This window comes from Colletotrichum godetiae, assembly GCF_030913485.1.
Source record: "Colletotrichum godetiae strain CBS 193.32 chromosome Unknown BDP55scaffold_59, whole genome shotgun sequence".
NCBI classification, from domain to species: domain Eukaryota; kingdom Fungi; phylum Ascomycota; class Sordariomycetes; order Glomerellales; family Glomerellaceae; genus Colletotrichum; species Colletotrichum godetiae.
In genome coordinates, this window is record NW_026851307.1 from 110,989 (window position 1) to 133,369 (window position 22,381).

Sequence of the window (22,381 nt, forward strand, 5' to 3'; positions counted from 1 at the left end):
TGAACGACAAGTGTCATTCCACTCCGTCTATGCAGCGCATAGCACAGCACCACACAATGTCAACGGCATTATCAATGTATAATTCTGCACCCTCCGACGCCGCAGCGGCCGAAGCTTCGGCCTCGAAAAATGCCCCTTTGGAGCATTCAAAGGCCGATGCAGATGCCGTCGCAAAGGCCGAGGAGCATATAGTTCTGCCTGCTGTTCAGCCATTCCAACTGAGTGATGAGCCCTCTGATTCTGCTCCTCAAACAGCACCGGAGTCGATACCTCCCGTGTATATCACAGGATGGAGGCTCTACGCCATCATATTCGGGTATGCGACGATGGCTCCGAACCATCAGCTAGCATGGCTAATACGTAACCTCAAGGTTGTGCATGTCTCTCTTTCTGTCCACGCTCGAGACCACCATCGTTAGCACGTCACTTGTCTCCATTACAAATGCTTTACACGGGTTTGAGCAGCGGGATTGGATCGTCACCTCGTACCTGCTTACTTACACTGGTAAGACTGCACATCAAGCCTTCCCTCTCTTTCATTATGTTGCCGCTTGTCTGACACTGGGCAGGATTTCTCGTCATCTTTGCCAAGTTCAGTGATGTTCTGGGCAGAAAGTTCGTCGTCCTCTTGTCTTTGGCCATCTTCACGATATTTTCGATCGTCTGCGGTGTGATATCGTCCATGGTACAGCTGTAAGGTAGCCCGAGCCGTCCGTCGTCTGGCTTCGAATCTGACTTGAGACCGCAGCATCGTTTTTCGTGCCTTTCAGGGAGTTGGAGCGTCTGGTATATATGCTATGGTCAATGTGATCAACCCCGAGCTGGTTCCGTCCGACAAATGGGGCAACATTGTTGCTGGCACCTCGCTTGTCCTCGTCTTCAGCTCCGTTCTAGGCCCGGTCCTAGGAGGCGTCATCAACGATTGTTCGAGTTGGCGATGGGTCTTTTTGCTCAAGTGTGGTTTCCCTCCCTCTCCCTCTCAATTGGGCGTATTGTAGGATTTGCACTAATCGTTCATGGCAGTGCGCCGACGGGCGCTTTTGCAGCCGCTCTCCTCGCGTTCCTTTTGCCGTCCAATTTTCCGCACCATGGCCGCGGGGTAAATCAGCCAAACATGCGGGACAAGTTCAGCGGAGCCGCAATCGCTAGGTTGGACATTGTGGGAGCCACCGTGCTGCTCGCAGCATCGATCCTTCTCGTCTTTGGCTTCGAGGAGGCCGGCTCAAGATATCCGTGGACCAGCCCCATCGTCATTTCTACAATTGTTTGCGGAGGCAGTCTGTTTTTGGTCTTCATTGCATGTGAGTACGTGGTTGGCAAGCCAAAGTACCCACAAGAGCCCGTATTTCCTCTGCGGCTGTTGAACGATCGACACTTTGTTGGTCTTTTTCTGTAAGTCTTCTCCAACTTTGCTGCAGCGCCGAGGCGTAGCTCACCTCTTGTGGTAGAACCGCCTTCTTCACCGGCCTGCCGTTCATGACCGCCTTGATCAACCTCCCACAGCGCTTCCAAGCCGTCCACGGATTGAGCCCCTTTGCTGCGGGCGTCCACACGCTTCCTCTCCTCCTCAGCTCCCCGCTTGCCGCCGCAGTATCTGGGCCGCTGGCCACCATAATGGATGTGCCACCTTTCTATCTGTTGCTATTTGGGGCGTGCATGCAGATTCTGGGCGTGGGCCTCGCCAGCTCCGTAACCCCCGACAAATTGAGGGACTTGCTGGGGTTCGAAGTGATCATGGGCTTCGGCTTTGGCATGACGCTGGTGACGGTTCTCATCTATGTCCCTTTCCTGGTTGACCGGCGGGACCTTGGTCAGCATCACCTTGCAGCTGTCATGCATTTTCCTGACGAATAAACACAGCTGTTTCAATGGGAGCCGTAACACAGTTTCGGACATTGGGGGGCACCATTGGCTTGGCCGTGGGGTGAGTGTCTCTTCTCCATCAAACGTGTCGTCTCACGTTGTCGCAAGTTGCTGATTCGTCTACTTCTGCAGGGCGACCATTCTCAATAACCACCTTGCATCCAACCTCCCAAATCATCTCAGCCCCTCAGAGATGCAATCCATCTCCGATTCGGTTCAGTTCATAGACAGTCTGCCAGCCCCCACACGGACTGCCGTCCGATCCGTGTTCAGCGAGGGTTACAACAAACAGCTCCGTACCATGCTCTACTTTAGCGTCGCCGTTCTCGTCTCACTGACACTCATGTGGGAACGAAACCTTAAACGGGCCCGTGACATGAAGGGGTATTGAAATTACTCCGACATTGGAACATCCCAATGCCCGCACACTACTGTGATACGAACATCGGCCAAGCTTTGGGACGGACCTACCCTTGGGATTGGAAGGTTCAGACGCCGTGAACACCTTATGGAGCAACACGCAAAATTTGGAGAAGGAATCGTCCAGCGGGGGAAGCTGATGCTTGATAGAAAGACCCAATTGGGGGCGGCAATTCACGCAGGAGAGGTCGACGAATGCCCGGGGAACCGATGCAACGTGGGCCGGATCCTCGAAACGCCCAGTACGGAACATCACCAGAGTGCATATAGACTGTAGTCTCAAGCAACGCCGGGAACATCTTCCGAGCGGCATTCTCCAAGCCTCCACAACGGATAACCTTGAGGGGGAACGACAACACCAACTCTGCTCTCCTGCATGCACCTGGCATCCACCATTCACTATCCACCGTCCTGCAGCATTGCATGGTTGGTGGCCCTTTAGAGGAAACGGCGGTACGCTGCAGAAGCGATTCGCTGTCCCGCAACAGGTTTTGGCCGCCCGCAGCTATTTTGATTGCTTTAAACTGTCTGACATGCAAACAATGTCCCCGGGAACGTTGGAGAGGGGTGGAGAAACCGGCTGGGCAGAGCTGCAAAAGCCTCCAATCGTGAATCTCGATCTAGCCAAGAGAAGGCACAGCAAGCTTAGACTTCAGGTCAGCGACGATAATTCGGCGATATTTCGGTGAGTGAGCTTGACGTCAAGATCTCCTGACTCGTTCTTCCTATTCTTGAAGCTGCCTTTCTCCTCATCTGGAAAGCCTGGGTGTAGGGACTTGGCCTGCATCGAGAGGTTTTGGAGGAATATGACCAACGGGCTAGACTTCCACCCCCATCTCACCCCCAGACTTTGAATTGCGGGGTGCAGAAACGCGGGGGGGGCGCGGCAGTCGACCCTTGGTCCGGATAATGACCAGTCCAAAGCCAGGACCAGTTGGACCCGGGAATATCGGGTCTGATTGTGTGTCCGATGCAACTGTGCGGGGGACTAGGAGTGAGCTCCGGCCCAAGCTATCCTTACCATGTTTGCTTGGAGCTCCCTCACAAAGTGAGACAGAGCTGAAAGCTCCCAAAATGGGATATACTGCACTGATTCGGGGTCCAAGGTTTGCGGTGCGGCTCAACTTGTAAGGAAAACCAGGCATTGGGCTTCCTCAGATTCTCTTGGCAAGTCGGGCTTGCACTACTCCGCATATCCCGCCAAATGCCTGCTGCCGTGACAGCCGCGTTGGGCGAGAGACTGTCATCGGGCATGCGGATGTCTGGATGCTCACATTATTTCCTTGGGGGAACATCGGCAGTGAGTTTCTCCTCCACCATTGATCTACCCAGCAATTGGCAACGGCGTATCAATGGCACCGCATGAAGCTGATGGTCCTGCGCCTTTGGTGTCGGTGAGTGCGGGGAAAGCTGGGAGGGCATGTTGATCGGAGAGCATAGCCATGCTGCCATGCATTGGCTTTGGGTGATACACTTTCACAGACGCGCGTCGGTGATAGGTCGCGAGCCAACAAACGACACCGGATGACACGGACTCTGCATGCTTTGGACCAAATCACATCGCGAGGGCCACGGATATCCTGGAGGGATAGTCCATGGCTTCCCCTCATCCTCGCCCTCCCTGCCGGATCTTTGGTTTGAGATCCTGGAGGGTCTGGAGTAAAGTCGGGGTCGAGAACCATCCTGCCAGGACGGCGAGGGGTAGCAGCGAGGAGAAAGAAGCACATCTGACTTATGCATTGCTTCCTCCCATCTCTTCATATCTATTTAACGACCGCCCCGACGGGTTGGAATTCATCTAGAACATCCTTTAATCATTCGAACGCATTAGCAGTGTTGCAGTTGACCTGGCACGGTGTTCACGCCGCTTTGACAACTGCTGCTCGACCTTTTCTACTGATCCAAACTTCTTTTTGATATCCCACCAGCAACATGAGCGGAGCCATTCCGGACGAGTTTGACATTATTGTCTGTGGTGGTGGCAGTTGTGGTTGTGTCGTTGCTGGACGGTTTGTCTCATCTGTTCAGACTGACAGTCTGTCGGTGGTGTTTCTAGAACAACACTAATACCTAACACAGACTTGCCAACTTGGACCATAATCTCAAGGTGCTTCTCATCGAAAATGGCGAGAGCAACCTCAACAACCCATGGGTGTTCCGCCCGGGCATCTACCCACGAAACATGAAGCTGGACTCAAAGACGGCGACGTTCTACGAGTCCAGACCTTCCAAGCATCTCTCTGGCCGCTCAGCCATTGTCCCTTGCGCCAACATTCTCGGGGGAGGCTCTTCGATTAACTTCATGGTTGGTAAGCCGCAATCACTATCGGAGAAATCTACTAATGCGAGTAACAGATGTACACCCGTGCATCGGCCTCCGACTACGACGACTTTCAGGCAAAGGGCTGGTCTACCAAGGAGCTCCTGCCTCTGATGAAGAAGCACGAGACATATCAGCGAGCTTCCCATAACCGGTTAGTTGCCTTAATGAGCACTTATACGGCAATTGAAACTTTGACTGATATGCCATGTGTTAGGGACACTCACGGATTCGACGGGCCTATTAAGGTTTCCTTCGGCAACTAGTAAGTTCAGCTCCCCGCAGAGTCGAACCGTAATGGAAGGATCCGAAACTAACCGTCGTTACACAGCACGTACCCCATCAAGGACGACTTCCTTCGTGCTGCTTCGTCCCAGGGTATCCCTGTCGTCGATGATCTCCAGGATCTGTCGACTGGTCATGGAGCTGAGCATTGGCTCAAGTGGATCAACCGTGACGTGAGCTTACTCTATGCCATTAAGACGAGGTAAACATGATCTGTTCACTAACTATCACAATCAGACTGGCCGCCGCAGTGACAGCGCTCACGCTTACATCCACGCAACCCGGGCCAAGCACTCCAACCTATACCTTGCCTGCAACACCAAGGTTGACAAGGTCATTATCGAGAACGGCCGAGCTGTGGGTGTCCACACCATGTAAGTGATATTACCAATACTACTACCTGCTCCAAATCTGACTTTGGATGATAGCCCGAGCAAGCCACTCCGACCCCACGAGCTCAAGGGACGCACGTTCAGAGCTCGCAAGCAGATTGTCATTTCTGGTGGCACTCTCTCTTCGCCTCTCATTCTCCAGCGCTCTGGAGTTGGTGACCCCGAGAAGCTTCGCCGCGCTGGCGTAGAGCCCATCGTCGACCTCCCCGGCGTCGGTCTCAACTTCCAGGACCACTACCTCACATTCTCGACATACCGCGCGAAGCCCGGCACCGAGAGCTTCGACGACTTCGTCCGCGGAGACCCCGAGACTCAGAAGCGTATGCTTTCACCCCCACAGTGTCAAACAATTGCCTGACTTACTTGACTTTTAGGCGTCTTTGATGAGTGGAACATTAAGGGCACAGGTCCCCTCGCCACCAACGGTATCGATGCTGGTGTCAAGATCCGCCCTACTCCCGAGGAACTGGCCGAGTTCGAGAAATGGCCCACCCCACACTTCAAGGACGGCTGGAAGTCGTACTTTGAGAACAAGCCCGACAAGCCAGTCATGCATTACTCTGTCATCGCGGGTTGGTTCGGTGACCACATGGTCATGCCCCCAGGCAACTTCTTCACCATGTTCCACTTCCTCGAGTACCCCTTCTCGCGTGGATCCACCCACATCACCTCGCCTAACCCGTACGACGCGCCCGACTTCGATGCCGGCTTCATGAACGACGAGCGAGACATGGTTCCCATGGTCTGGGGCTACATCAAGTCCCGCGAGACGGCCCGTCGTATGGACGCCTACGCCGGAGAGGTCGCCAACATGCACCCCTTCTTCTCGTACGACTCTCAGGCTCGGGCCAGGGACATGGACCTCGAGACCACCAACAAGTACGCCCTGCCCGGTAACTTGAGCGCTGGTATTCAGCACGGCAGCTGGACTCAGCCGCTCAACGAGGCGGAGAGCAAGGCCGACAAGATCAAGACTCTGTCGTCCCACCGCGTTGACGGTCGTGATGAGCTTAAGTACTCTGACGAGGATATCAAGGCTGTTGAGGAGTGGGTTAAGCGCCACGTTGAGACCACCTGGCACAGTCTAGGAGTAAGTCCCTGAAGCCCTTTTTCACATTTACGAACAATCGCTCACAAATTTCTAGACTTGCTCCATGGCTCCGAAGGAGGGCAACAGCATCGTCAAGCACGGTGTCTTGGACGAGCGCCTGAACGTGCACGGCGTCAAGGGCCTCAAGGTTGCCGATCTCTCCATCTGCCCCGACAACGTCGGCTGCAACACGTACGTCTTTAGGTCCCTGCCTTCATCAGAGATTCACATTGCTGATAATCTTTTAGATATTCCACTGCTCTTCTCATCGGCGAGAAGGCGGCTATGCTCGTCGCAGAGGACTTGGGATACTCTGGCGAGGCCCTCGAGATGAAGGTGCCCACATATCACGCGCCCGGCGAGTTTGTTCTTCAACATCGTCTCTAATTGGATGGCACTGCTTTTGTTTGCCCTTACCTCCACAAAATTGGATGTATGTACGAGACCACAATACCTTGCGACTTGTATTGCTTTGTGTTGTTTGTAGTTTGTCGATAGCCAATCTCAATATTGTCAAATATGTTTCGGTTTGCCTGATGATATACCAAGATCAAAAGTCCTCAGTCTGCAATAAAATGAATCCATTGGCTGTGGTTATCAAGGGGTTTGAGGGTTGCATGGTGGACTTAGGTCGGATATCGGCAATGATTTGTATCAATTACTCTCGGGGGCCTTTGGAACACAAACTTTTTCGCTTGTGTGGCAACCGTGAAACGGCCACCGTCAAAATTGGCTTGTAGACCTGATCTGTCATCTCATATCAAATCAATGCAACCGACTTTAGGCTCAATTAGTCTAGGTCAACGCACGCTGGCGAGGACCGGCACGATCGGCCGGGTCAGTGGGAACTATTGCGTAGTTTGGCTGATGAGCTCTAAATTACGTCATGACTGAGCCTGTCCTAGTCTTATCTAGAACATTTACTGTGCGCTGATCAACTCTGAAAGAGTATTTGAACTTCAACGTAAAAGACACCTGTCAGGGGATTGTTGGCATATTTAAGTTGATGCTCAAGAAGCTTGTTTCTACTATCCAGAATCGAGCTTACTAGTGAACAATAACTACGCAATGTCAGACCCTAACTCTCCCCACATCAAAAACCGCGATACCCCATCTTGGGGGTTGTATCAGCGAGAGAACTTTTGGAAGCTGAACGAGGGCGAAGTTCCCCAGTTCAATACTCGTGAGTCTTTGTAACAAAGACACGACGCTCACCATGGATTGGACTAATTAGTATTAGACCCCGACAAACTCGAGGAGCTCGCTGAGCAGAAGTTGACTCAGAATGGATGGTACGGGCTCATTAAGTAAACTATCGCAATCATTTCCAATTTCTAACAGTAACTCAGGTACTATGCGTCTTCGAACGCAGGCCTTTCACACACGCATCTCGCGAACCGCCAAGCATTCTTTCGACACAAGATCGTCCCTCGTCAATTAGTCGACACTAACGAGCGTTCCACCCGAACCACCATCTTTGGCCACGAAGTTTCTGCTCCAGTTGGAATTGCCCCGATTGGCATCAACAAGATTTACCACCCGCAGGGCGAGCTTCCCGTAGCCAAAGTTGCTGGAGAGCTAGGCATTCCTTACAGCCTTTCAACAGCAGGATCATGCCCCATTGAAGATGTCGCCGAAGCCAATGACGCTGGGTGCGCTTCGGCTAACGCAGCCCAGTCCGCAGACAAATCCAAGATCCCAGAGTGTCCACGTTTCTTCCAGCTCTACATGCCACACGACGACGAGCTCACCATCTCCTTATTGACAAGGGCCCACGAATCCGGCTTTATGGCGTGTATCCTTACAACGGATACCTGGCAACTAGGATGGCGACACGACGACATCGCAACTTCAAACTATGCGTTCTACCGCGGCATCGGCGCCGACCTAGGCCTCAGCGACCCCATTTTCCAAAAACGCCTCGCGGCCAAGGGAATCGATCCCCAGAAGGAACCAGAGAAGGCCGCCGCGATGTGGATCGACAGCATCTGGCACGGCCGCGCGTGGTCCTGGGATAAAGCTGTGTGGGCGCGAGAGCAGTGGCAGAAGATCAGCGGTGGGAAGCCGTTCTTGATCAAGGGCATTCAGAGGGTAGACGACGCGGAGAAGGCAGCGGATCTGGGGTTCGAGGGTATTGTTGTGAGTAATCATGCTGGGAGACAGGTTGACGGGGCGATTGCGAGTTTAGATGCACTGGAGAAGATTGCGGAGAGGGTGGGAGACAGGATTGTTGTCACGTTTGATAGTGGTGTTAGGGGCGCGGCGGACGTGGTGAAGGCGCTCGCACTGGGAGCCAAGTTTGTCTTTATTGGAAGGTTGTGGATTTGGGGGCTGAGTATCATGGGTGAGCACGGTGTGAGGCATGTGCTGAGGGGGTTGTTGGCTGATTTAGATATTTTGATGAACGTGGCAGGAATTCAAAAGGTGGAGGGTATTGGCAAGGACTTACTAGAGTCTTTGCCTAAGTCTTACGGGCTGATCTCGGAGATGAGCAAGTTGTAGATCATACGTGGACATAGTTATCAGAGTCACACACAACATAGACAAACATATGCGGTAATCGAATTAGAGACTCAATCATGTTGAGTAGGACAGTGGCTCGAGCTAACCCAAGCCCTTTGATGAAGAATTTGTGCAAGAAAAGTATATGTACAATGCGGCAAGAAAGCCTTGATCCCTGAACTCGGTCTCTTAAGGGCAGTAGCAAGTGTCGTCGAAGCAGTCATAGGTGTTGCCGCACTGTAGGAAAATGGATTAGCACAAGACCACTCACTACACCTACAACCCCAAGTAGCTGCATGTTGGAATGAAAGCCGTCTTACCTGAGTGATGCACTGGTTGACCTTCGCAAGGCTGCAAGACTCCTGAGGAACGGGGTTCGGAGCAGCAACGGTAGCCGAGACGGCGGCGAGGAGGACGATGACGCTGAACTGCATGATGGATGAAAGGTGTAGGCTTCGATCTTGTGAATATGGATGATATTTTAGACTGAGATGACCACTGATGACGACTTTATAAGGAATGAGATAGGCCCCAGTGCCGATTGCGTACTGACAAGTTCATTCTTATACTTGGAATTTGCCTTACAGTCGTCTCCTGAGTTTCCGGTCCGAGCTCTACGTACTTGCCCATCTCTTAATCTCGTGCGCCTCTAGACCGCTTGTACGCCATCATCGAGACATCTAAGCTGTGGAGTTGACAGGTTCGCATCCGTATGAGTGCGCTAACGACTGGCGGATCAAGAAGTGGTTTGCGCCCGCCGCCGCTGGGCAGAAGATTGTCCGGTAAAGTCAATTATAGTATGAGGATTAAGATAGTGTCTTGGCAGCTCTAGATGGACACAACTCAATATGTGTTCCAGGAAATATGCGTTAAAGAGCCCGAATCATGGACGGATAGTTGGCAACTCATGCACGAATACATGTGGCCCGCCACACTAGTCGCGCCGGTCGTCGATCAGCAATATATCAGGATCAGTTTCATCTAGATTCGCTAGGTGGAAAGTGGCCGCAGAGAAGTCCGTGAGCTAAGAGGGTCTTTACCCTTTACGCCTTGGACTCGACCCTCAGACTCCCGAAAGCCCTTGTTCAAATCCCTTATCTATTCAGTACATGAACCGCGCCCATGGGATCGGTACCTGAGCTATGCATACCTACTACAGTGAATCGCAATACAGCTCTGCTGATGACCAGATACGTCGGTACATGGAGTTAAACTGGCGCAAAATGATCGCCAAGACATGACTCGACTTTGTGTGATTGCTATTGCAGTGAGGTCGCATGAGAGTGTGCCAAGCATTCAAAAATGAGGAATTACAGGAGCGACAGCGAAATATGAACCGAAGACCTATGAGACAATGGAGCCGTGGAAGCCAGGGACAAATGAGCAACGGCCGGCTTGGGATGTTGCCGCACCCCGAGACTCACAAGTTGTGTCTTTGAGCTATTCTGTCACGGTCACCAAGAAAGGAGTTCGCCCCCGTTCGTAACATTTGATTAAAAGACCTCTTTAGCACAATTAAGAACTTGGGCAAACGCTCTTAGGAATCAGTTCAGTTGACCGCGTCAGTAGTTGTCTTGATTGCTTAGATTTGGCTTTGGTATGCCAGCGCAGAGCCAAGGATCTCGACTGTTCCGAGCTCGTCAAGACGCTTCGCTACCTTCCTTGCAAGTTCAGCTAGAGGGCCTCCCTTCACTGACCTCTCACATTGTAAACTCTATCGCCTCAATATTGTATCACTGTTAACTATTGGTTCCTTGTTGATGCCACGCTTATTTGTACTTCTAGTGACGACCGAACTAGGGACTTGCCACATTTCGTGAGGGAATGTGGACTCAGGAGAGCCTCGATGATGATCGATCCCCTCCGCCATCGAGTTCCAATGACCAGCACTGAGCTCCATGGATTGATGAATGGCTATAGAAGTTTGAGGAACAAGCAAAAAGTCATTTGGATGATGATACATTGAGGAAAACCACGTCATTAATTGTGCTGCATGTTGGCGTAAACAATTCATTTCTATCTTACTCACATCCTCCATTCTATCACTGCCCTACAAAGATTCAACAAACAAGAGGCAAACATTCAAATTTCTCACTCCTCTTCCAATGTCTCCTGCTACAAATTTTATTCTACTCGATCGGTACAAAATCTGACGAGGGGCTGGGTGTTCTCAACGGTGCAACTACAACAGTTCCCGCCAGCTTCACGCCCCCCTCGTTCCCATATCCTAGGCGTTTCTGATCGGTCGAAGTTTGGGTCCATACTGGCGTTGTCGGCGTTCTTGAGAAGACCATTGGTCTCGGGACTGGAAGCGTCGGCTCGCTCGAGCTATCTCCATCCACACTGCTTCTCCTACTTGTCTGCATATATCCTATGGCGATCAGGTACCGCAGGCTCTTCCTGAGGGATGTCGTGACCGAGTCTTTATATTCCAGCTGGTTCTCATTTGACATCGCCCCTAGAGGCTGGCCAAGTTTTCCGCCAGTATCTTCCACAAAATGAAGGACCGGCCACAGCCTGTGGCTTGGCCCCTTCGCCTCAACCTCCCCGTGCAGGCTTCTCAACCAATGTTTGGAGTCTATCGGCTCCATTGCACGGCCTGTTTCTTCTTTGACAATGTCCCAGTACTCTCCCATGGTGAGACCGTTGAGGACTTTCTTGACAGCGGGGCAATCTTCGCTGCTTTCATGGTAGAAGCAGCTATCAAGAACGATGTTGGCTACGAGATCGACACCTGCAGCAGCGAGCCACAGGTCGCGTTCGCTGTCATTGAACATCCCCATATCTAATGCACTGGCTGTCAATCGCCAAAGGAAATCATCCGTGTTGGAAATGCCATCGGAGGAGCTACCCATGATCAAGCCAGGTTTCACAATTGTGGCCAAACAACTGAAACCAGCACGAGTGAGTCGCTCAGCGTATCGCGCAACGAGGATCTCAGCGACGAATTTGGTCTGACTGTAGGCTGGATACGACTTCAGCTCTACAGCGATTTCTTCGACATTGTCTGGAGAAGTGGACAAATGACCGCCTGATACGTAAGTCAAGCGAACTGAACGAGATGCCGTCGCTTTTGTCAAGGCCGCGAGAATGTTGACCGTGGAAAGAACATTAGCTGGTGTCAAGGCCTGGAAGTCCGCCATCCAGTTGACAACAGCCCCGTTGTGGACGACCGCATCGATCAAGTCACCATCGATACTTGTGCCATCGAGTCGAGACCACAGCGCTTCTGGAAGACCAAGATGTGGAAGAGATAGATCGCCATGCCAAACTTCGATGCGATTGACGTACTCTTCTTGCCACCAGCTGCTACCACGAGCAAGAGACAAGAGTCGCTCAGTGGCGTGGGCTGGGTGCTGACCTCTAACTAACACCACGACACTGCGAGTCTGCGGCAGCTGCAAGATTTGAGCCAGCAGTTGGTTTCCGAGAAATCCGGTAGCTCCTGTTAAGAGGATGATCTGAGGGGCATGTATGATCTCAACCACTGCATGTGATCTCGGTAACAGCGAGGCCGCGAGGATTTGATCATGAACTTCAATCTCCTGCACCAAGTCGATATTGGTGTCATCGTAAGATCCTTGCTGATCTTCAATGACCAATTGAGCAATATCTCTGACGGTTGTCGCGCTGTTCATGTACTTTTGGATAGGGATGCTGACATTGTAGCTCTTTCGAACGAATGTTGACAAAGAGATGACCTGGATAGAGTCCATCCCAGCGTAGTAAGGGTTGAAGTTGTGACCACGCAGGACTTTCGCTCTCCGAGGATCACCAACCGATAGGAGCTGAGCCAGCTTGTTGCTAATGCCCAGAGCAATATGCTCGCTTGCTGCTAGCATGTTGGCGTCTTCTTCGACAATGCCGCTTCCTGGCTTGTCTGTAATGCTCAAAGCCGAAGCATATTCCTTCAGAGTGCGCCGATCAAGCTTTCCAGTCGGGGTGAATGGGATGTTTTCGACAGGGATCAAGTGCGAAGGAACCATGTAGGCAGGAAGCACCGAAGCCAGCTGCTGTTTCAAGCGATCATCAAGCCCCTCAATGATGTCCCTCTTCTCCGCAAAACCAAAACCATGGTTTTCCAGCTGGATGAAAGCAACCAACGATTTGCTTGAAGATCCTGAAAGTACAATTGCATCGACAGCTACGATAGAACCCGAGGGCAACAGCTGGGCAAGCTGATGTTCCACTTCTCCGGGCTCAACTCTCTGTCCGCGCAATTTGATTTGTGTATCTTTTCGTCCAACATAGGATATCGAACCATCGGAATTCAGTATTCCGAGATCGCCTGTTTTATACATTCTTCTAAGTGTACTGCCAGCTTCGATCTGGAAGATCCAGGCTGGATTGGTGATGAACGACTTGGTTGTTTTGTCTACATCACCGAGATATCCACGAGCAAGACTTGGCCCTTCGATCAAAAGCTCACCGACACTACCAATTGGTGCCAGGATGTCATGATTGCTCGGATTGACGATCCAGGTGAGGGTGTTGGCTCCATAACCAATGGAGTTTGGCTTGAACCCACCGCTGCTGATATCAGCGGTGGTACAGACGCTGCCTTCGCAAGGCCCGTAAGCATTGATGAGCTGCACGATCCCAGACCAGGTCTCGATGCAATCCATTGTCATAGCTTCTCCACCCATGCAGATAGTTTTCATGCTGGGAAGGTCTTTTGGCTCAAGAGTTCGTGCGAAAGACGGTGTGAAGAAGGCCCAATTCGCCTGAGATCTCGAAACAAAACCTGCGAGGTTGCTCATCCTCTCTTCATCAGACGGCACACAGATACAAGCTCCAAGAACGAACGAATTGATAATCTCAATGATGCTGACGTCAAAGACATGGGATGAGAATTGGAGGATCCTTGAGGTCTTGGACATGTGCATCCCATCAGAATGAGCAATGGCCGCAGAACACAAGGTTTTGTGTTCTTGAACGACACCTTTAGGCTGTCCAGTGCTGCCAGATGTGAAGATAACAGTTGCGGCATTGCATGGTTGAACGTCGTGATTGGAAAAGGTGGCCACTCCGACTTCCTCAACCTTGGCGAAGAAATTGGAGTCAACAACAACAATGTGAACATCCAGTCCCGAGAACAAATCTGCATTGGCACTAGAGACAACGACCACTTTTGCCATCGTATTGTTGACAATGAACGCTTTACGGTCGGGTGGATGTGCGGGGTCAAGAGGTACCATCGCTCCTCCAGCTTTGAGAATGGCGAGCATCGAGACGATGGTATATATCGATTTCTCAAAGCAGTAAGGTACCATCTTCTCTGGCCCGACACCCAGCTCCATCAAAACTCTAGCAAGCCGAGATGCCATTGTGTCGAGTTGGGAAAAGGCGAGAAGACCATCCCACGCGAAAACAGCTTGAGAGTCAGGCTGGGTGCGCACGTGTTCCTCAAAAATGGCGTGAACACACGAATCAATCGTCTGAGTCGGATGCTGATTCCACTTCGACATATCGGCAAGATCCCTCGCAAGGGGCCTACCGAAGAAATTATCCAGGACTTGGTGTTCCGAAGATGCCAGGAACTCAAGAGCGCTTTCGAAATAGTCGACGAGGCGTTCCATGTGGAGAGGTTCGATGTACCGAGGATCGTAGTTTACATTCAAAAAGACCTCATGCTGCCCAAGATTGCACTCAAACATTACAGCGTGAGATCTGAACTTGTCAAGGTCCTGAGGCCTGTGAAAGCCGACGAATGGACCGCCCGTCATAGCCATATCGACCTCTGGCTGTACGATCATCATGGTTTGGAAGTCGCAGGCTGACCGGCACGAAGAATTGATGCGAGCAATGTTCTGTATTCCCATCTGCTCGAACGGGATCATGTTGATTGTGCTCATCTGTACGCTGTCAAGCAAGTCGCGCACAGTCGACGTGCCATTGCATCGTATCCTCAATGGAACAGTCGCGATGATTGGCCCGAGAATGGCTTCGATGTTGTCAAAAGGAGCATTCCTTCCAGACGATGTAACACCGAAGACGACATCGTCGGAATTGCTAAAGTGGCTAATGACCAATCCCCAAGCTGCTCGCAGCATTGTAGTCGTGGTGGCATCTGTGCTTGATGATGGTACAGGGACCTGTCGACGAGCAAAAGCTGGACCTTGATGCTCTAGGGCACCATGCACTGCGGGTGGCTTCCTCGGGAATGATTCAAATTCTGCTCCCTCAAAGACTGAGCTCCAGTACCTCGATGCAGATTCCATGTGCATGTCCTTGAAATGCTTCATGAACGACGCAAAGGAACTTTCAGCTGGCTTCAGAGCACCATGGAACGCATCCCGTACTGATTGGAAAGTGAGGCCAACAGCCTGGCCATCAGTCACAGCGTGGTGCACCGTCCATACCATGTGACAAGCGTCCCCGTTTGCGGCATAGACAATACCGAACCGGTTGAGGGGCATTCCAAAGGTTGATGGTGCGTTCAAGTCCATCTCAAGATACTCTTCGAGGTTGAAACTCTCATTCCAAGACACGTTCTCACGAACGATGACTTGGAGTATGCCCGAAGAAAAGGTATCAACCATTCGAACGCGGAGCATTCCGTGAGTCTCAGCAACAGCCTCCCAAGCCATCTTCAACCTTGCAATATCGATGTCGACGGCGAGATCAAGTACGTATTGAACCAAGTAAGAGTTGGAAGTTGAAGAAGATAGTGCCATGAGACCTTCTTGCAAAGGAGTACAAGGAAATGCATCTTCAACGTCTTCTGTGCCAATAGCACATTCGTAGGAAATCTCTTCGAGTACATCCTCGAGGCTGTCTTTGTGCACCAGCTCAAAGGGCCGTATCTCAACTGTAGTCTTTTTGAACTCGGTCGCAAGTCGGCAAAGATCGTGTAAAGATGGGCTCTTGAAGATCTGAGCAACACTCAATTGCAACCCTTTTCTACGAGCAGCCGTGACTAAGCTGATGGCCGCGAGCGAGTCTCCGCCAAGGCGGAAGAAACTACTCGAAGCCAAGATCGCGACAGACTGAATACCAAGGACTTCAGCCCAGAGGTCCCGCATGAGACGGAGCTGTGGTGTCTCTTCAATCTGTATGAAAGAGTCGGTCTGGGCGAAGAGGTAGAACTGCTCGACAGTCAAGGACGCGGCTTCACGTCGGAGTCTCTTGACATCCGCCTTGCCATTTGGGCTCAAGGGGAAACCAGTGAGAGGGATATATATTGATGGGCGCATCCATGATGGGAGCTTTTGAGATATCGCTTCTTCGACTCCAGGGATTGCCTCTAGGAGAGGTGGGTGCCGCCGAGTCATGATGTACTTTGACATATCGTTTGGTCGTTGGTTAGCCTCTGTGCCAAGGCAAACAAAAGCCACGAGCACTTTAGACTGTGCCTTCGTATCTTGAGTCGGTCGATTGAGCACATCTACGACGATGTCGGGAGTGCGGAACGCTGCTCGAAGATGGTACTCAACCTCTGAAGCTTCCAGACGTTGCCCGGATATTTTGAGTTGGGTGTCCTTCCGGCCTTCAAAGTGAATTACACCGTTCTCGTCAAAGCGACACAGATCTCCGGTTTTGTACAGTCTAGACCGTCGACCATGTTTGGCAAGCCAAGGCGGATCTTGAACAAAAGCTTGGTTGGGACCTTCGTTATCTGCAAAGTTCAAGTAACCCCTTGCAAGTTGAGGGCTCTCGAGCAGCAGCTCGCCAGCTGCTCCCAGGGGTGACAAACGATTGGGGTCCTCAGGGTCGGTAATCCAACACAGCGTGCCAACGCCGCGTCCAATAGCCCCTGCCTTGGATGAGAGTGACAATGGGTGCATAGTAGAGAACACCGTGTTCTCAGTAGGGCCGTACGCATGAATGAGATTGCGGCCGGCTGCCCACGTCTCAATATTGTCTTGGCCTAGAGGCTCGCCGCCGATGACCACAGTTGTTAAGCCAGGAACCTCAAAAGGATCCAGTAGACGAATAACTGAAGGCGTGAAGAATGCCCAGTTCACTCTCTTCTCTTGAATGACAGCTGTGATGTTGTCTAGCCGCTCATCCGTTGACGGAATGACTACACATCCCCCGAAGGCAAGTGTGGTCAAGATTTCCGCAATCGATGCATCAAAAGTGTGTCGAGCATATTGGAGAGTCCTGGTGTTTCGATTAAACCCAGTCGCCTGACCGTGAGCCATGACACTTGATGCGCACGCAGCATGGTCAATCATCACACCTTTCGGTTCTCCAGTGCTTCCTGAGGTGAACATGATATACGCTAGGTTCCATGGGCGAACGGTCGAATCGCTTCTTGAGATGAGGGTAGGGGCCTTGTCGCCCCAAGAGTTGCCCAAGCCGAACACTTCCTGGGAGAAGTGTAGCAGGTGCTGGGTATACACTTCGGAACACATAACAACCTTGGCCTGGATTTGGTCTAAAATGGAGGAGATTCGGTTGTCGGGCTGCGAGGGATCCAAGGGAACGAATGCGCCGCCAGCCTTGAGAACTGCCACAGTGGCTACGATGTTCCACATGCTCTTGTCAAAGAATAGAGCAACCGTAGATTCGGGGCCGACACCGCGCTCGCGAAGCTCTTGAGCAACTCTGGAAGAAGCTGCGTCAAGCTCAGTGTATGACATGAGACCGTCCCATGCATCCACAGCTGGGCCAAGGGGAGAGTTCCGAATGCGTTTGTCGATCATCTCGCTCACATTAATATCGACATGATCCGGAGGGCGTTGATTCCAGTCAAGGCACTGTTGGTAGTCGCGGTCATTCATGAGCTCGATATCAGAAACTCGAGAGTAAGGGCGCGAGACAAGGTTCTCTAACACCTGACGGAAGGTGGATAGAATGCATCTAGCTTGCCAGTCTGATAGACAAGATACAGTGTATTCACACCTTAATATGATGCCTCGGGTGAAGTGGTCCCAGTTGGCAGCAAAGAGCACTTCGACCTGAATACGTTCAGTAAGAGTTTATGAGCATTTGCAGATGGTGACTCACATCTTGGAAGACCCCTTTCAAACTTGCTAATGACGGTTCATTCTCGAATTTTTGAAGATCTTCCTCAAGAGAAGAGACAGATAGCGCATGTCTGAAGATATCGTCGCCCGCAAATTGAGTTGTCTGTGGGGTGTCAAGTTCGCCTTGGAGAAGAGGTAACACCCTGTCACCTCGATCGATGCATTTGCTCCAAAGTTGCCAGGCCTTTTCTTTGCCTTGGAACACCAAGCAGATACTATCACTTGGTGAGAAAGCCTGCAAACATATTGCGCACGCAAGCCGAACAATGGAGGAGGCCGAGCATTGAGCTTGTTCCTTGAGACTCTGGAACCTGTGATGCTGGAAGAAAATAACCTCGGCAGACCTCGAGCGTGGGCTGGGAGTGAGAGAGACTGAAGGTGCCATTCTTCAACTTCAAGTCTTCCTCGTTGACTTATGATTGCAACCGGCAATAGAGTAAATAGAAGTTTGACAGTAAGCTGCTGTGGGCTCAGGTCTCTGTAGGAATCGATAATTTGCAGAGGCTTTTCGAATGTACAGGATGGTGACAAGGCCGGTTTGAGGGTGGGTCATCCAACTTTTAAGACTCCTGTATTTCGACTCGTCGTCTTCGTCAATGCAAGAAAGATAGATGAACGCGTCGACCGTCGTTCTGGGGCACAGAGAGCACACCACTTCTGGGGGTTCGACTGCGCCCCAAGGATGAAAGTCTCTTCAATAGACTGATTTCATCATCATAGCATCTGAATTTGCCACGGCAAGGGGATGGTCACACACGCCCAGCGTATTGGGGCGTAAGGACTTAGGATGGTGGTTGCCTCGCCTCCATCCTGTTGCGGGACAAGCTTCATCACATCCTTCAAGGTTCCTTGCCGATACCCCCTACTAACCCTTGGTGAGTAGACAACAGTCTCATCAAATTCTTCGCAGTTACCGAGCTAATTTCATGAAATGAGGTAAGACTACGGGCGATTCGTCAGCACCGTGATTGTCGGAACACCGCAGCCTGGAATATTGGGACCCACGCCGTACGAAGGACTCGTCACACAAGGAGGCTATTGAGAAGTTAGAGGCCAATCGAGACCGCCGGGTACAGATGACAGGAACCTTTTTCTTGAACATGTACAGCCTCTGTCCGTGCTGTTTCAGGGGAATGGTCGGGATGTTGATCCATCCACGTCAATCTAGCCATATCCCTCGGGCGAGATATGTGTTGACGACAGGCTAACGTATGAGAGAGACTAGTTCTCGAACGGGAAGTAAAAATCGGTTTTGAGACACCGAATTGTGTTATTTATCACAAACTTCTCGTGCTTGTTATGCTTGGTAGAAATTTCAACCATTATATCGACTAAATAAGCTCAACAGTCAAAACTCTTTGTAATTGAGACAAGTTGTGATTTGCCTTGAAGTAGACTTACCTTGAATCTCAGATGGGACGGCAATGCAGCCTTACCATGTCGGTAGTGAGCGATTGCAGCTGCAATAAATCGCAGGTCGAGGGTGGGGCATATAATTCTTCTCTGAATGTTGGTCTCGGCTAGAAAGCGGATTCGTCCTTCGTCTTTGCGGGCGTTGCGAGTCCTCTCTGACGGCTTCTCGCTTTTGGACTAGTTAGGAAATCAGATGGGATCTGTCAACCGAAGTGAACATATGGAGACGAGGGCCATGCCATAATAGCCTTTACCTTCTCTGGAAGGTGAGGATTGGTCGCACTTATGCGATTCGGAAGTCCGATCCTGCCAATCAATTGGAAAAGCGACTGGAAGTTCTCACCAACTTCCAAGCTGTCGGATGCACTCGAAAGGACTCATTTTGTTGCGTTCCCAACATACCTGGTTGAAGGATGAGACCACTGATCAGCAGCTTCCTGTTCCGGTATCTTTCTGTCTAGGATGAGAGTCTTTTCCTGAGTGTTTCTTCGTATCTGACTGGGCTGAACCACAGTTGCGCCGCAAGGATTGACGCTAAGAGTTGTGCAACCCATGTCAACCCAATGATGATGGAGATCACAAACCCAAGGCTATCCGCGGGTCTTGGGAGTGCTGTATTTTGCCTCATATTTCCTCAATGAGCGCTTACCCTAGACTAGACACCAAGCTTCCCGGATGTTTGTCCGGCAACACACAACCCCTTGGCTGTCGGTCATGTCTAAATCCAGGATGCTCAACCGATAGGAACGATGGAACAACATTACTAGTGGGTCGACCCCTCCAGTTCGTCCAGACTGCAAGTCTAGATCACCGAGATTTGTATTGTAGCGTAAGCATTGTCCGGGTTGGCTTTCCCGAGGGCCGGGATGCTGGACGTGCTAGTCAAATGTGATAGGATTCAAGAGAATGAGAATCAATCCCAGTCAGCTCTTAGATTTTCAGCGGTGAATTGCCACCTCATCGCGAAATGGCATTGAAAATCTTTTTGTTCACATTTAGGAACGTCTGGCGCCATAATTTCCGACTGTAGCTGCCCTCGGCAGGACACCCCGGGTTCACACGCAGACTTCGCCTCACACTCTCATACTTTTCCCGTACATTTACTCGAATAAGAAACCATCAAGAGTTTCCTTGAGTTTTGTTTATACTCGTGTCTCATCATGGCGCCATTTGAATCAGAGAAGACAGCAATGGTTCACATTGGCCAGAAATATTCCTCCTCGAGCAGCTCGAACCGCGGCTCTATCAATGCCGGAGAACCAGACGTCATCGTTGACAAAAAAGGGAACAATGCACTATCGACTGTAGAGAAGCCTGCAGAAGCTGATGAGACGGCCAACTCGGACGAAGTCGACGATGCTGGCATAGATTATCCCAAAGGCCTTAGGCTGGTTTTGATAATTTTTGGACTGGCCATGGCTGTGTTCTTGGTCTTCCTTGACATGACACTCATTGCTACAGCTATTCCGGCTATCACGAATCAATTCAACTCTCTCCAACATGTTGGATGGTATGGCTCTGCCTACATGCTCAGCGCAAGTCAATCTTTCATGAGTCTCATCGTTCCCGCTAACAAACATTAAGCTTTGCTCATTCCAACTCGTCTACGGGACGTGCTTTGAGCTCTTTTCACTCAAGTGGACCTTTATGGTGGCCATCGCATTTAGAGAAGTCGGATTGGCTGTGTGCGGAAGCGCCCCTAACTCGATTGTTTTCATTGTTGGACGAGCCATCACTGGGATTGGCTGCAGTGGCATCATCATCGGCGCCTGGGTAGTCCTCGCACACAGTGTATCCATTCGTCAACGTGCTGTCTACACTGGATTTCTCGGCGCATTCTCAGGAGTCGGTGGCATCATCGGACCCCTTATTTCTGGAGCGTTGACTGACAGCCATCTCTCCTGGCGATGGGCGTTTTACGTTAGCATACCACTCGGAGTCGCGACGTTGGCATTGATCTTCTTCTGCTTTCGTCCACCGCAGCAGCCCGACCATAAACATCCTAGGACTCTCAAGCAGAAGCTCATGGAGTTTGACATTCTCGGACTCTCAATCTTCTTTGCCTGCATGATCTGTCTACTATTGGCCCTGCAATGGGGTGGATCCCAGTTCGCTTGGAACAGCGCCCCGATGATTGGACTGTTGGTTGCCTTTGGTGTTCTCCTCATCAGTTTCATTGGTGTTGAAACGTGGAAAGGAGACAACGCCGCCCTGCCTCCTCGCCTGATGAAGATGCAAAACATCGCATTCGCTTGTTTCTACGCTGCATGCGTTGATGCAGCCTACTACACAGCTGATATCTGGCTGCCAATATGGTTCCAGGCTATCAAGGGAGAGTCTGCCAGAGAATCCGGCATCAAGCTCGTTCCCTATGTTGGCGGAGAAGTTCTTGCCGCTCTAACCGCCGGTTACCTTGTCACTTTCACAGGGTGGTACAACCCCTTCATGCTTATAGCAACCGTTTTGGGGTCTTTGGGTCTTGGTTTGATGACGACTTTTGAGCTCGACACCGGTCCGAGCAAATGGGTCACTTTTCCCGTAATCGCCGGCGTGGGGATTGGTCTGGGATCCCAGCAGCCGATGATGGGTGTCCAATCAACCCTCGCACTCTCTGATATACCTGCTGGTACAGCTGCTGTCACTTTGTTCCAGAATTTAGGGCCAGCTATCCTGATGTCTGTCGCGAATACCGTCTTTGCTAATGGTCTAACGAAGCATCTGCATGGCACGGGAGGACTTGATGGCCAAACCATTGCGGACATGGGGGCTACGAATCTCAAAGATATGATTCCGCGGGATCTACTTCCGGCTGTCATTGAAGCATACAATAAGGCACTTAAAGAGACTTTTACGGTGCCGATGGCTGTCGCGGTCATCTCCATCATCGGGGTTATAGGCATGAAGTGGGAAAAGTTGCCTGGATAGATCAGCCCCCTCTCAAAATGTCGCATCCCGGATAAGATGACTATGAGTTACGCGAGAAATATAATTGCTTTCAAATTTATCTTAGCTTGTGGATAGTTGATTTAGTCCCATGTACCGCAACGAGATCGATGCTTGTGAAGATAACCACCCTTGGTTTTGTGAGGTTAAGGCACTTGCGTGACTAAAGACCCACAAC

The 22,381-nt window shown here is 51.2% G+C and overlaps 6 protein-coding genes across 6 annotated transcripts; 5 read left to right on the top strand and 1 right to left on the bottom strand.

Moving 5' to 3' along the window:
* Window positions 1–74: 74 nt before the first annotated feature.
* On the top strand, window positions 75–2,254 carry BDP55DRAFT_562646 (major facilitator superfamily domain-containing protein; the record flags this gene model as incomplete). Its single annotated transcript, XM_060570173.1, has 8 exons — window positions 75–316; window positions 372–505; window positions 570–693; window positions 749–955; window positions 1,024–1,392; window positions 1,449–1,810; window positions 1,861–1,924; window positions 1,996–2,254. 8 exons carry the CDS (start codon window positions 75–77, stop codon window positions 2,252–2,254), a joined length of 1,761 nt encoding a protein of 586 aa, XP_060424305.1.
* Window positions 2,255–4,113: 1,859 nt separating this feature from the next.
* Window positions 4,114–7,132, top strand: BDP55DRAFT_337851 (GMC oxidoreductase). The gene is made up of 10 exons (XM_060566894.1): window positions 4,114–4,292; window positions 4,363–4,588; window positions 4,639–4,757; window positions 4,821–4,868; window positions 4,935–5,061; window positions 5,126–5,262; window positions 5,317–5,600; window positions 5,655–6,370; window positions 6,426–6,562; window positions 6,619–7,132. The coding sequence occupies exons 1-10, from the start codon at window positions 4,216–4,218 to the stop codon at window positions 6,755–6,757; spliced, it is 2,010 nt and encodes a 669-aa protein (XP_060424306.1). The 5' UTR covers window positions 4,114–4,215; the 3' UTR covers window positions 6,758–7,132.
* On the top strand, window positions 6,593–7,168 carry BDP55DRAFT_337891 (uncharacterized protein). Its single transcript, XM_060566895.1, has one exon. The coding sequence runs from the start codon at window positions 6,802–6,804 to the stop codon at window positions 7,108–7,110; it is 309 nt and encodes a 102-aa protein (XP_060424307.1). The 5' UTR covers window positions 6,593–6,801; the 3' UTR covers window positions 7,111–7,168.
* Window positions 7,169–7,302: 134 nt separating this feature from the next.
* Window positions 7,303–8,979, top strand: BDP55DRAFT_707518 (FMN-dependent dehydrogenase). The gene is made up of 3 exons (XM_060578077.1): window positions 7,303–7,553; window positions 7,611–7,662; window positions 7,720–8,979. The coding sequence occupies exons 1-3, from the start codon at window positions 7,439–7,441 to the stop codon at window positions 8,870–8,872; spliced, it is 1,320 nt and encodes a 439-aa protein (XP_060424308.1). The 5' UTR covers window positions 7,303–7,438; the 3' UTR covers window positions 8,873–8,979.
* A 1,919-nt stretch (window positions 8,980–10,898) lies between these two features.
* BDP55DRAFT_619808 (non-ribosomal peptide synthetase) lies at window positions 10,899–18,555 on the bottom strand. The gene is made up of 2 exons (XM_060571323.1): window positions 17,828–18,555; window positions 10,899–17,778 (listed from the first exon to the last, which is right to left on the bottom strand). Exons 1-2 carry the CDS (start codon window positions 18,230–18,232, stop codon window positions 11,002–11,004), a joined length of 7,182 nt encoding a protein of 2,393 aa, XP_060424309.1. The 5' UTR covers window positions 18,233–18,555; the 3' UTR covers window positions 10,899–11,001.
* A 1,680-nt stretch (window positions 18,556–20,235) lies between these two features.
* On the top strand, window positions 20,236–22,288 carry BDP55DRAFT_619811 (MFS transporter). Its single transcript, XM_060571324.1, has 2 exons — window positions 20,236–20,795; window positions 20,845–22,288. The coding sequence occupies exons 1-2, from the start codon at window positions 20,421–20,423 to the stop codon at window positions 22,183–22,185; spliced, it is 1,716 nt and encodes a 571-aa protein (XP_060424310.1). The 5' UTR covers window positions 20,236–20,420; the 3' UTR covers window positions 22,186–22,288.
* Window positions 22,289–22,381: the final 93 nt, after the last annotated feature.

Coding starts and splice junctions, on each gene's coding strand:
- BDP55DRAFT_337851 (XM_060566894.1), top strand. CDS start 4,216: ATGAGCGGAGCCATTCCGGACGAGTTTGACATTATTGTCTGTGGTGGT. Junction 4,758..4,820: donor CAGCGAGCTTCCCATAACCG/GTTAGTTGCCTT, acceptor GCCATGTGTTAG/GGACACTCACGGATTCGACG. Junction 5,601..5,654: donor AGACCCCGAGACTCAGAAGC/GTATGCTTTCAC, acceptor CTTGACTTTTAG/GCGTCTTTGATGAGTGGAAC.
- BDP55DRAFT_337891 (XM_060566895.1), top strand. CDS start 6,802: ATGTATGTACGAGACCACAATACCTTGCGACTTGTATTGCTTTGTGTT.
- BDP55DRAFT_619808 (XM_060571323.1), bottom strand. CDS start 18,232: ATGGCACCTTCAGTCTCTCTCACTCCCAGCCCACGCTCGAGGTCTGCC. Junction 17,779..17,827: donor TGAAAGGGGTCTTCCAAGAT/GTGAGTCACCAT, acceptor GAACGTATTCAG/GTCGAAGTGCTCTTTGCTGC.
- BDP55DRAFT_619811 (XM_060571324.1), top strand. CDS start 20,421: ATGGCGCCATTTGAATCAGAGAAGACAGCAATGGTTCACATTGGCCAG. Junction 20,796..20,844: donor GCTCTGCCTACATGCTCAGC/GCAAGTCAATCT, acceptor ACAAACATTAAG/CTTTGCTCATTCCAACTCGT.
- BDP55DRAFT_707518 (XM_060578077.1), top strand. CDS start 7,439: ATGTCAGACCCTAACTCTCCCCACATCAAAAACCGCGATACCCCATCT. Junction 7,554..7,610: donor AGTTCCCCAGTTCAATACTC/GTGAGTCTTTGT, acceptor AATTAGTATTAG/ACCCCGACAAACTCGAGGAG. Junction 7,663..7,719: donor AAGTTGACTCAGAATGGATG/GTACGGGCTCAT, acceptor ACAGTAACTCAG/GTACTATGCGTCTTCGAACG.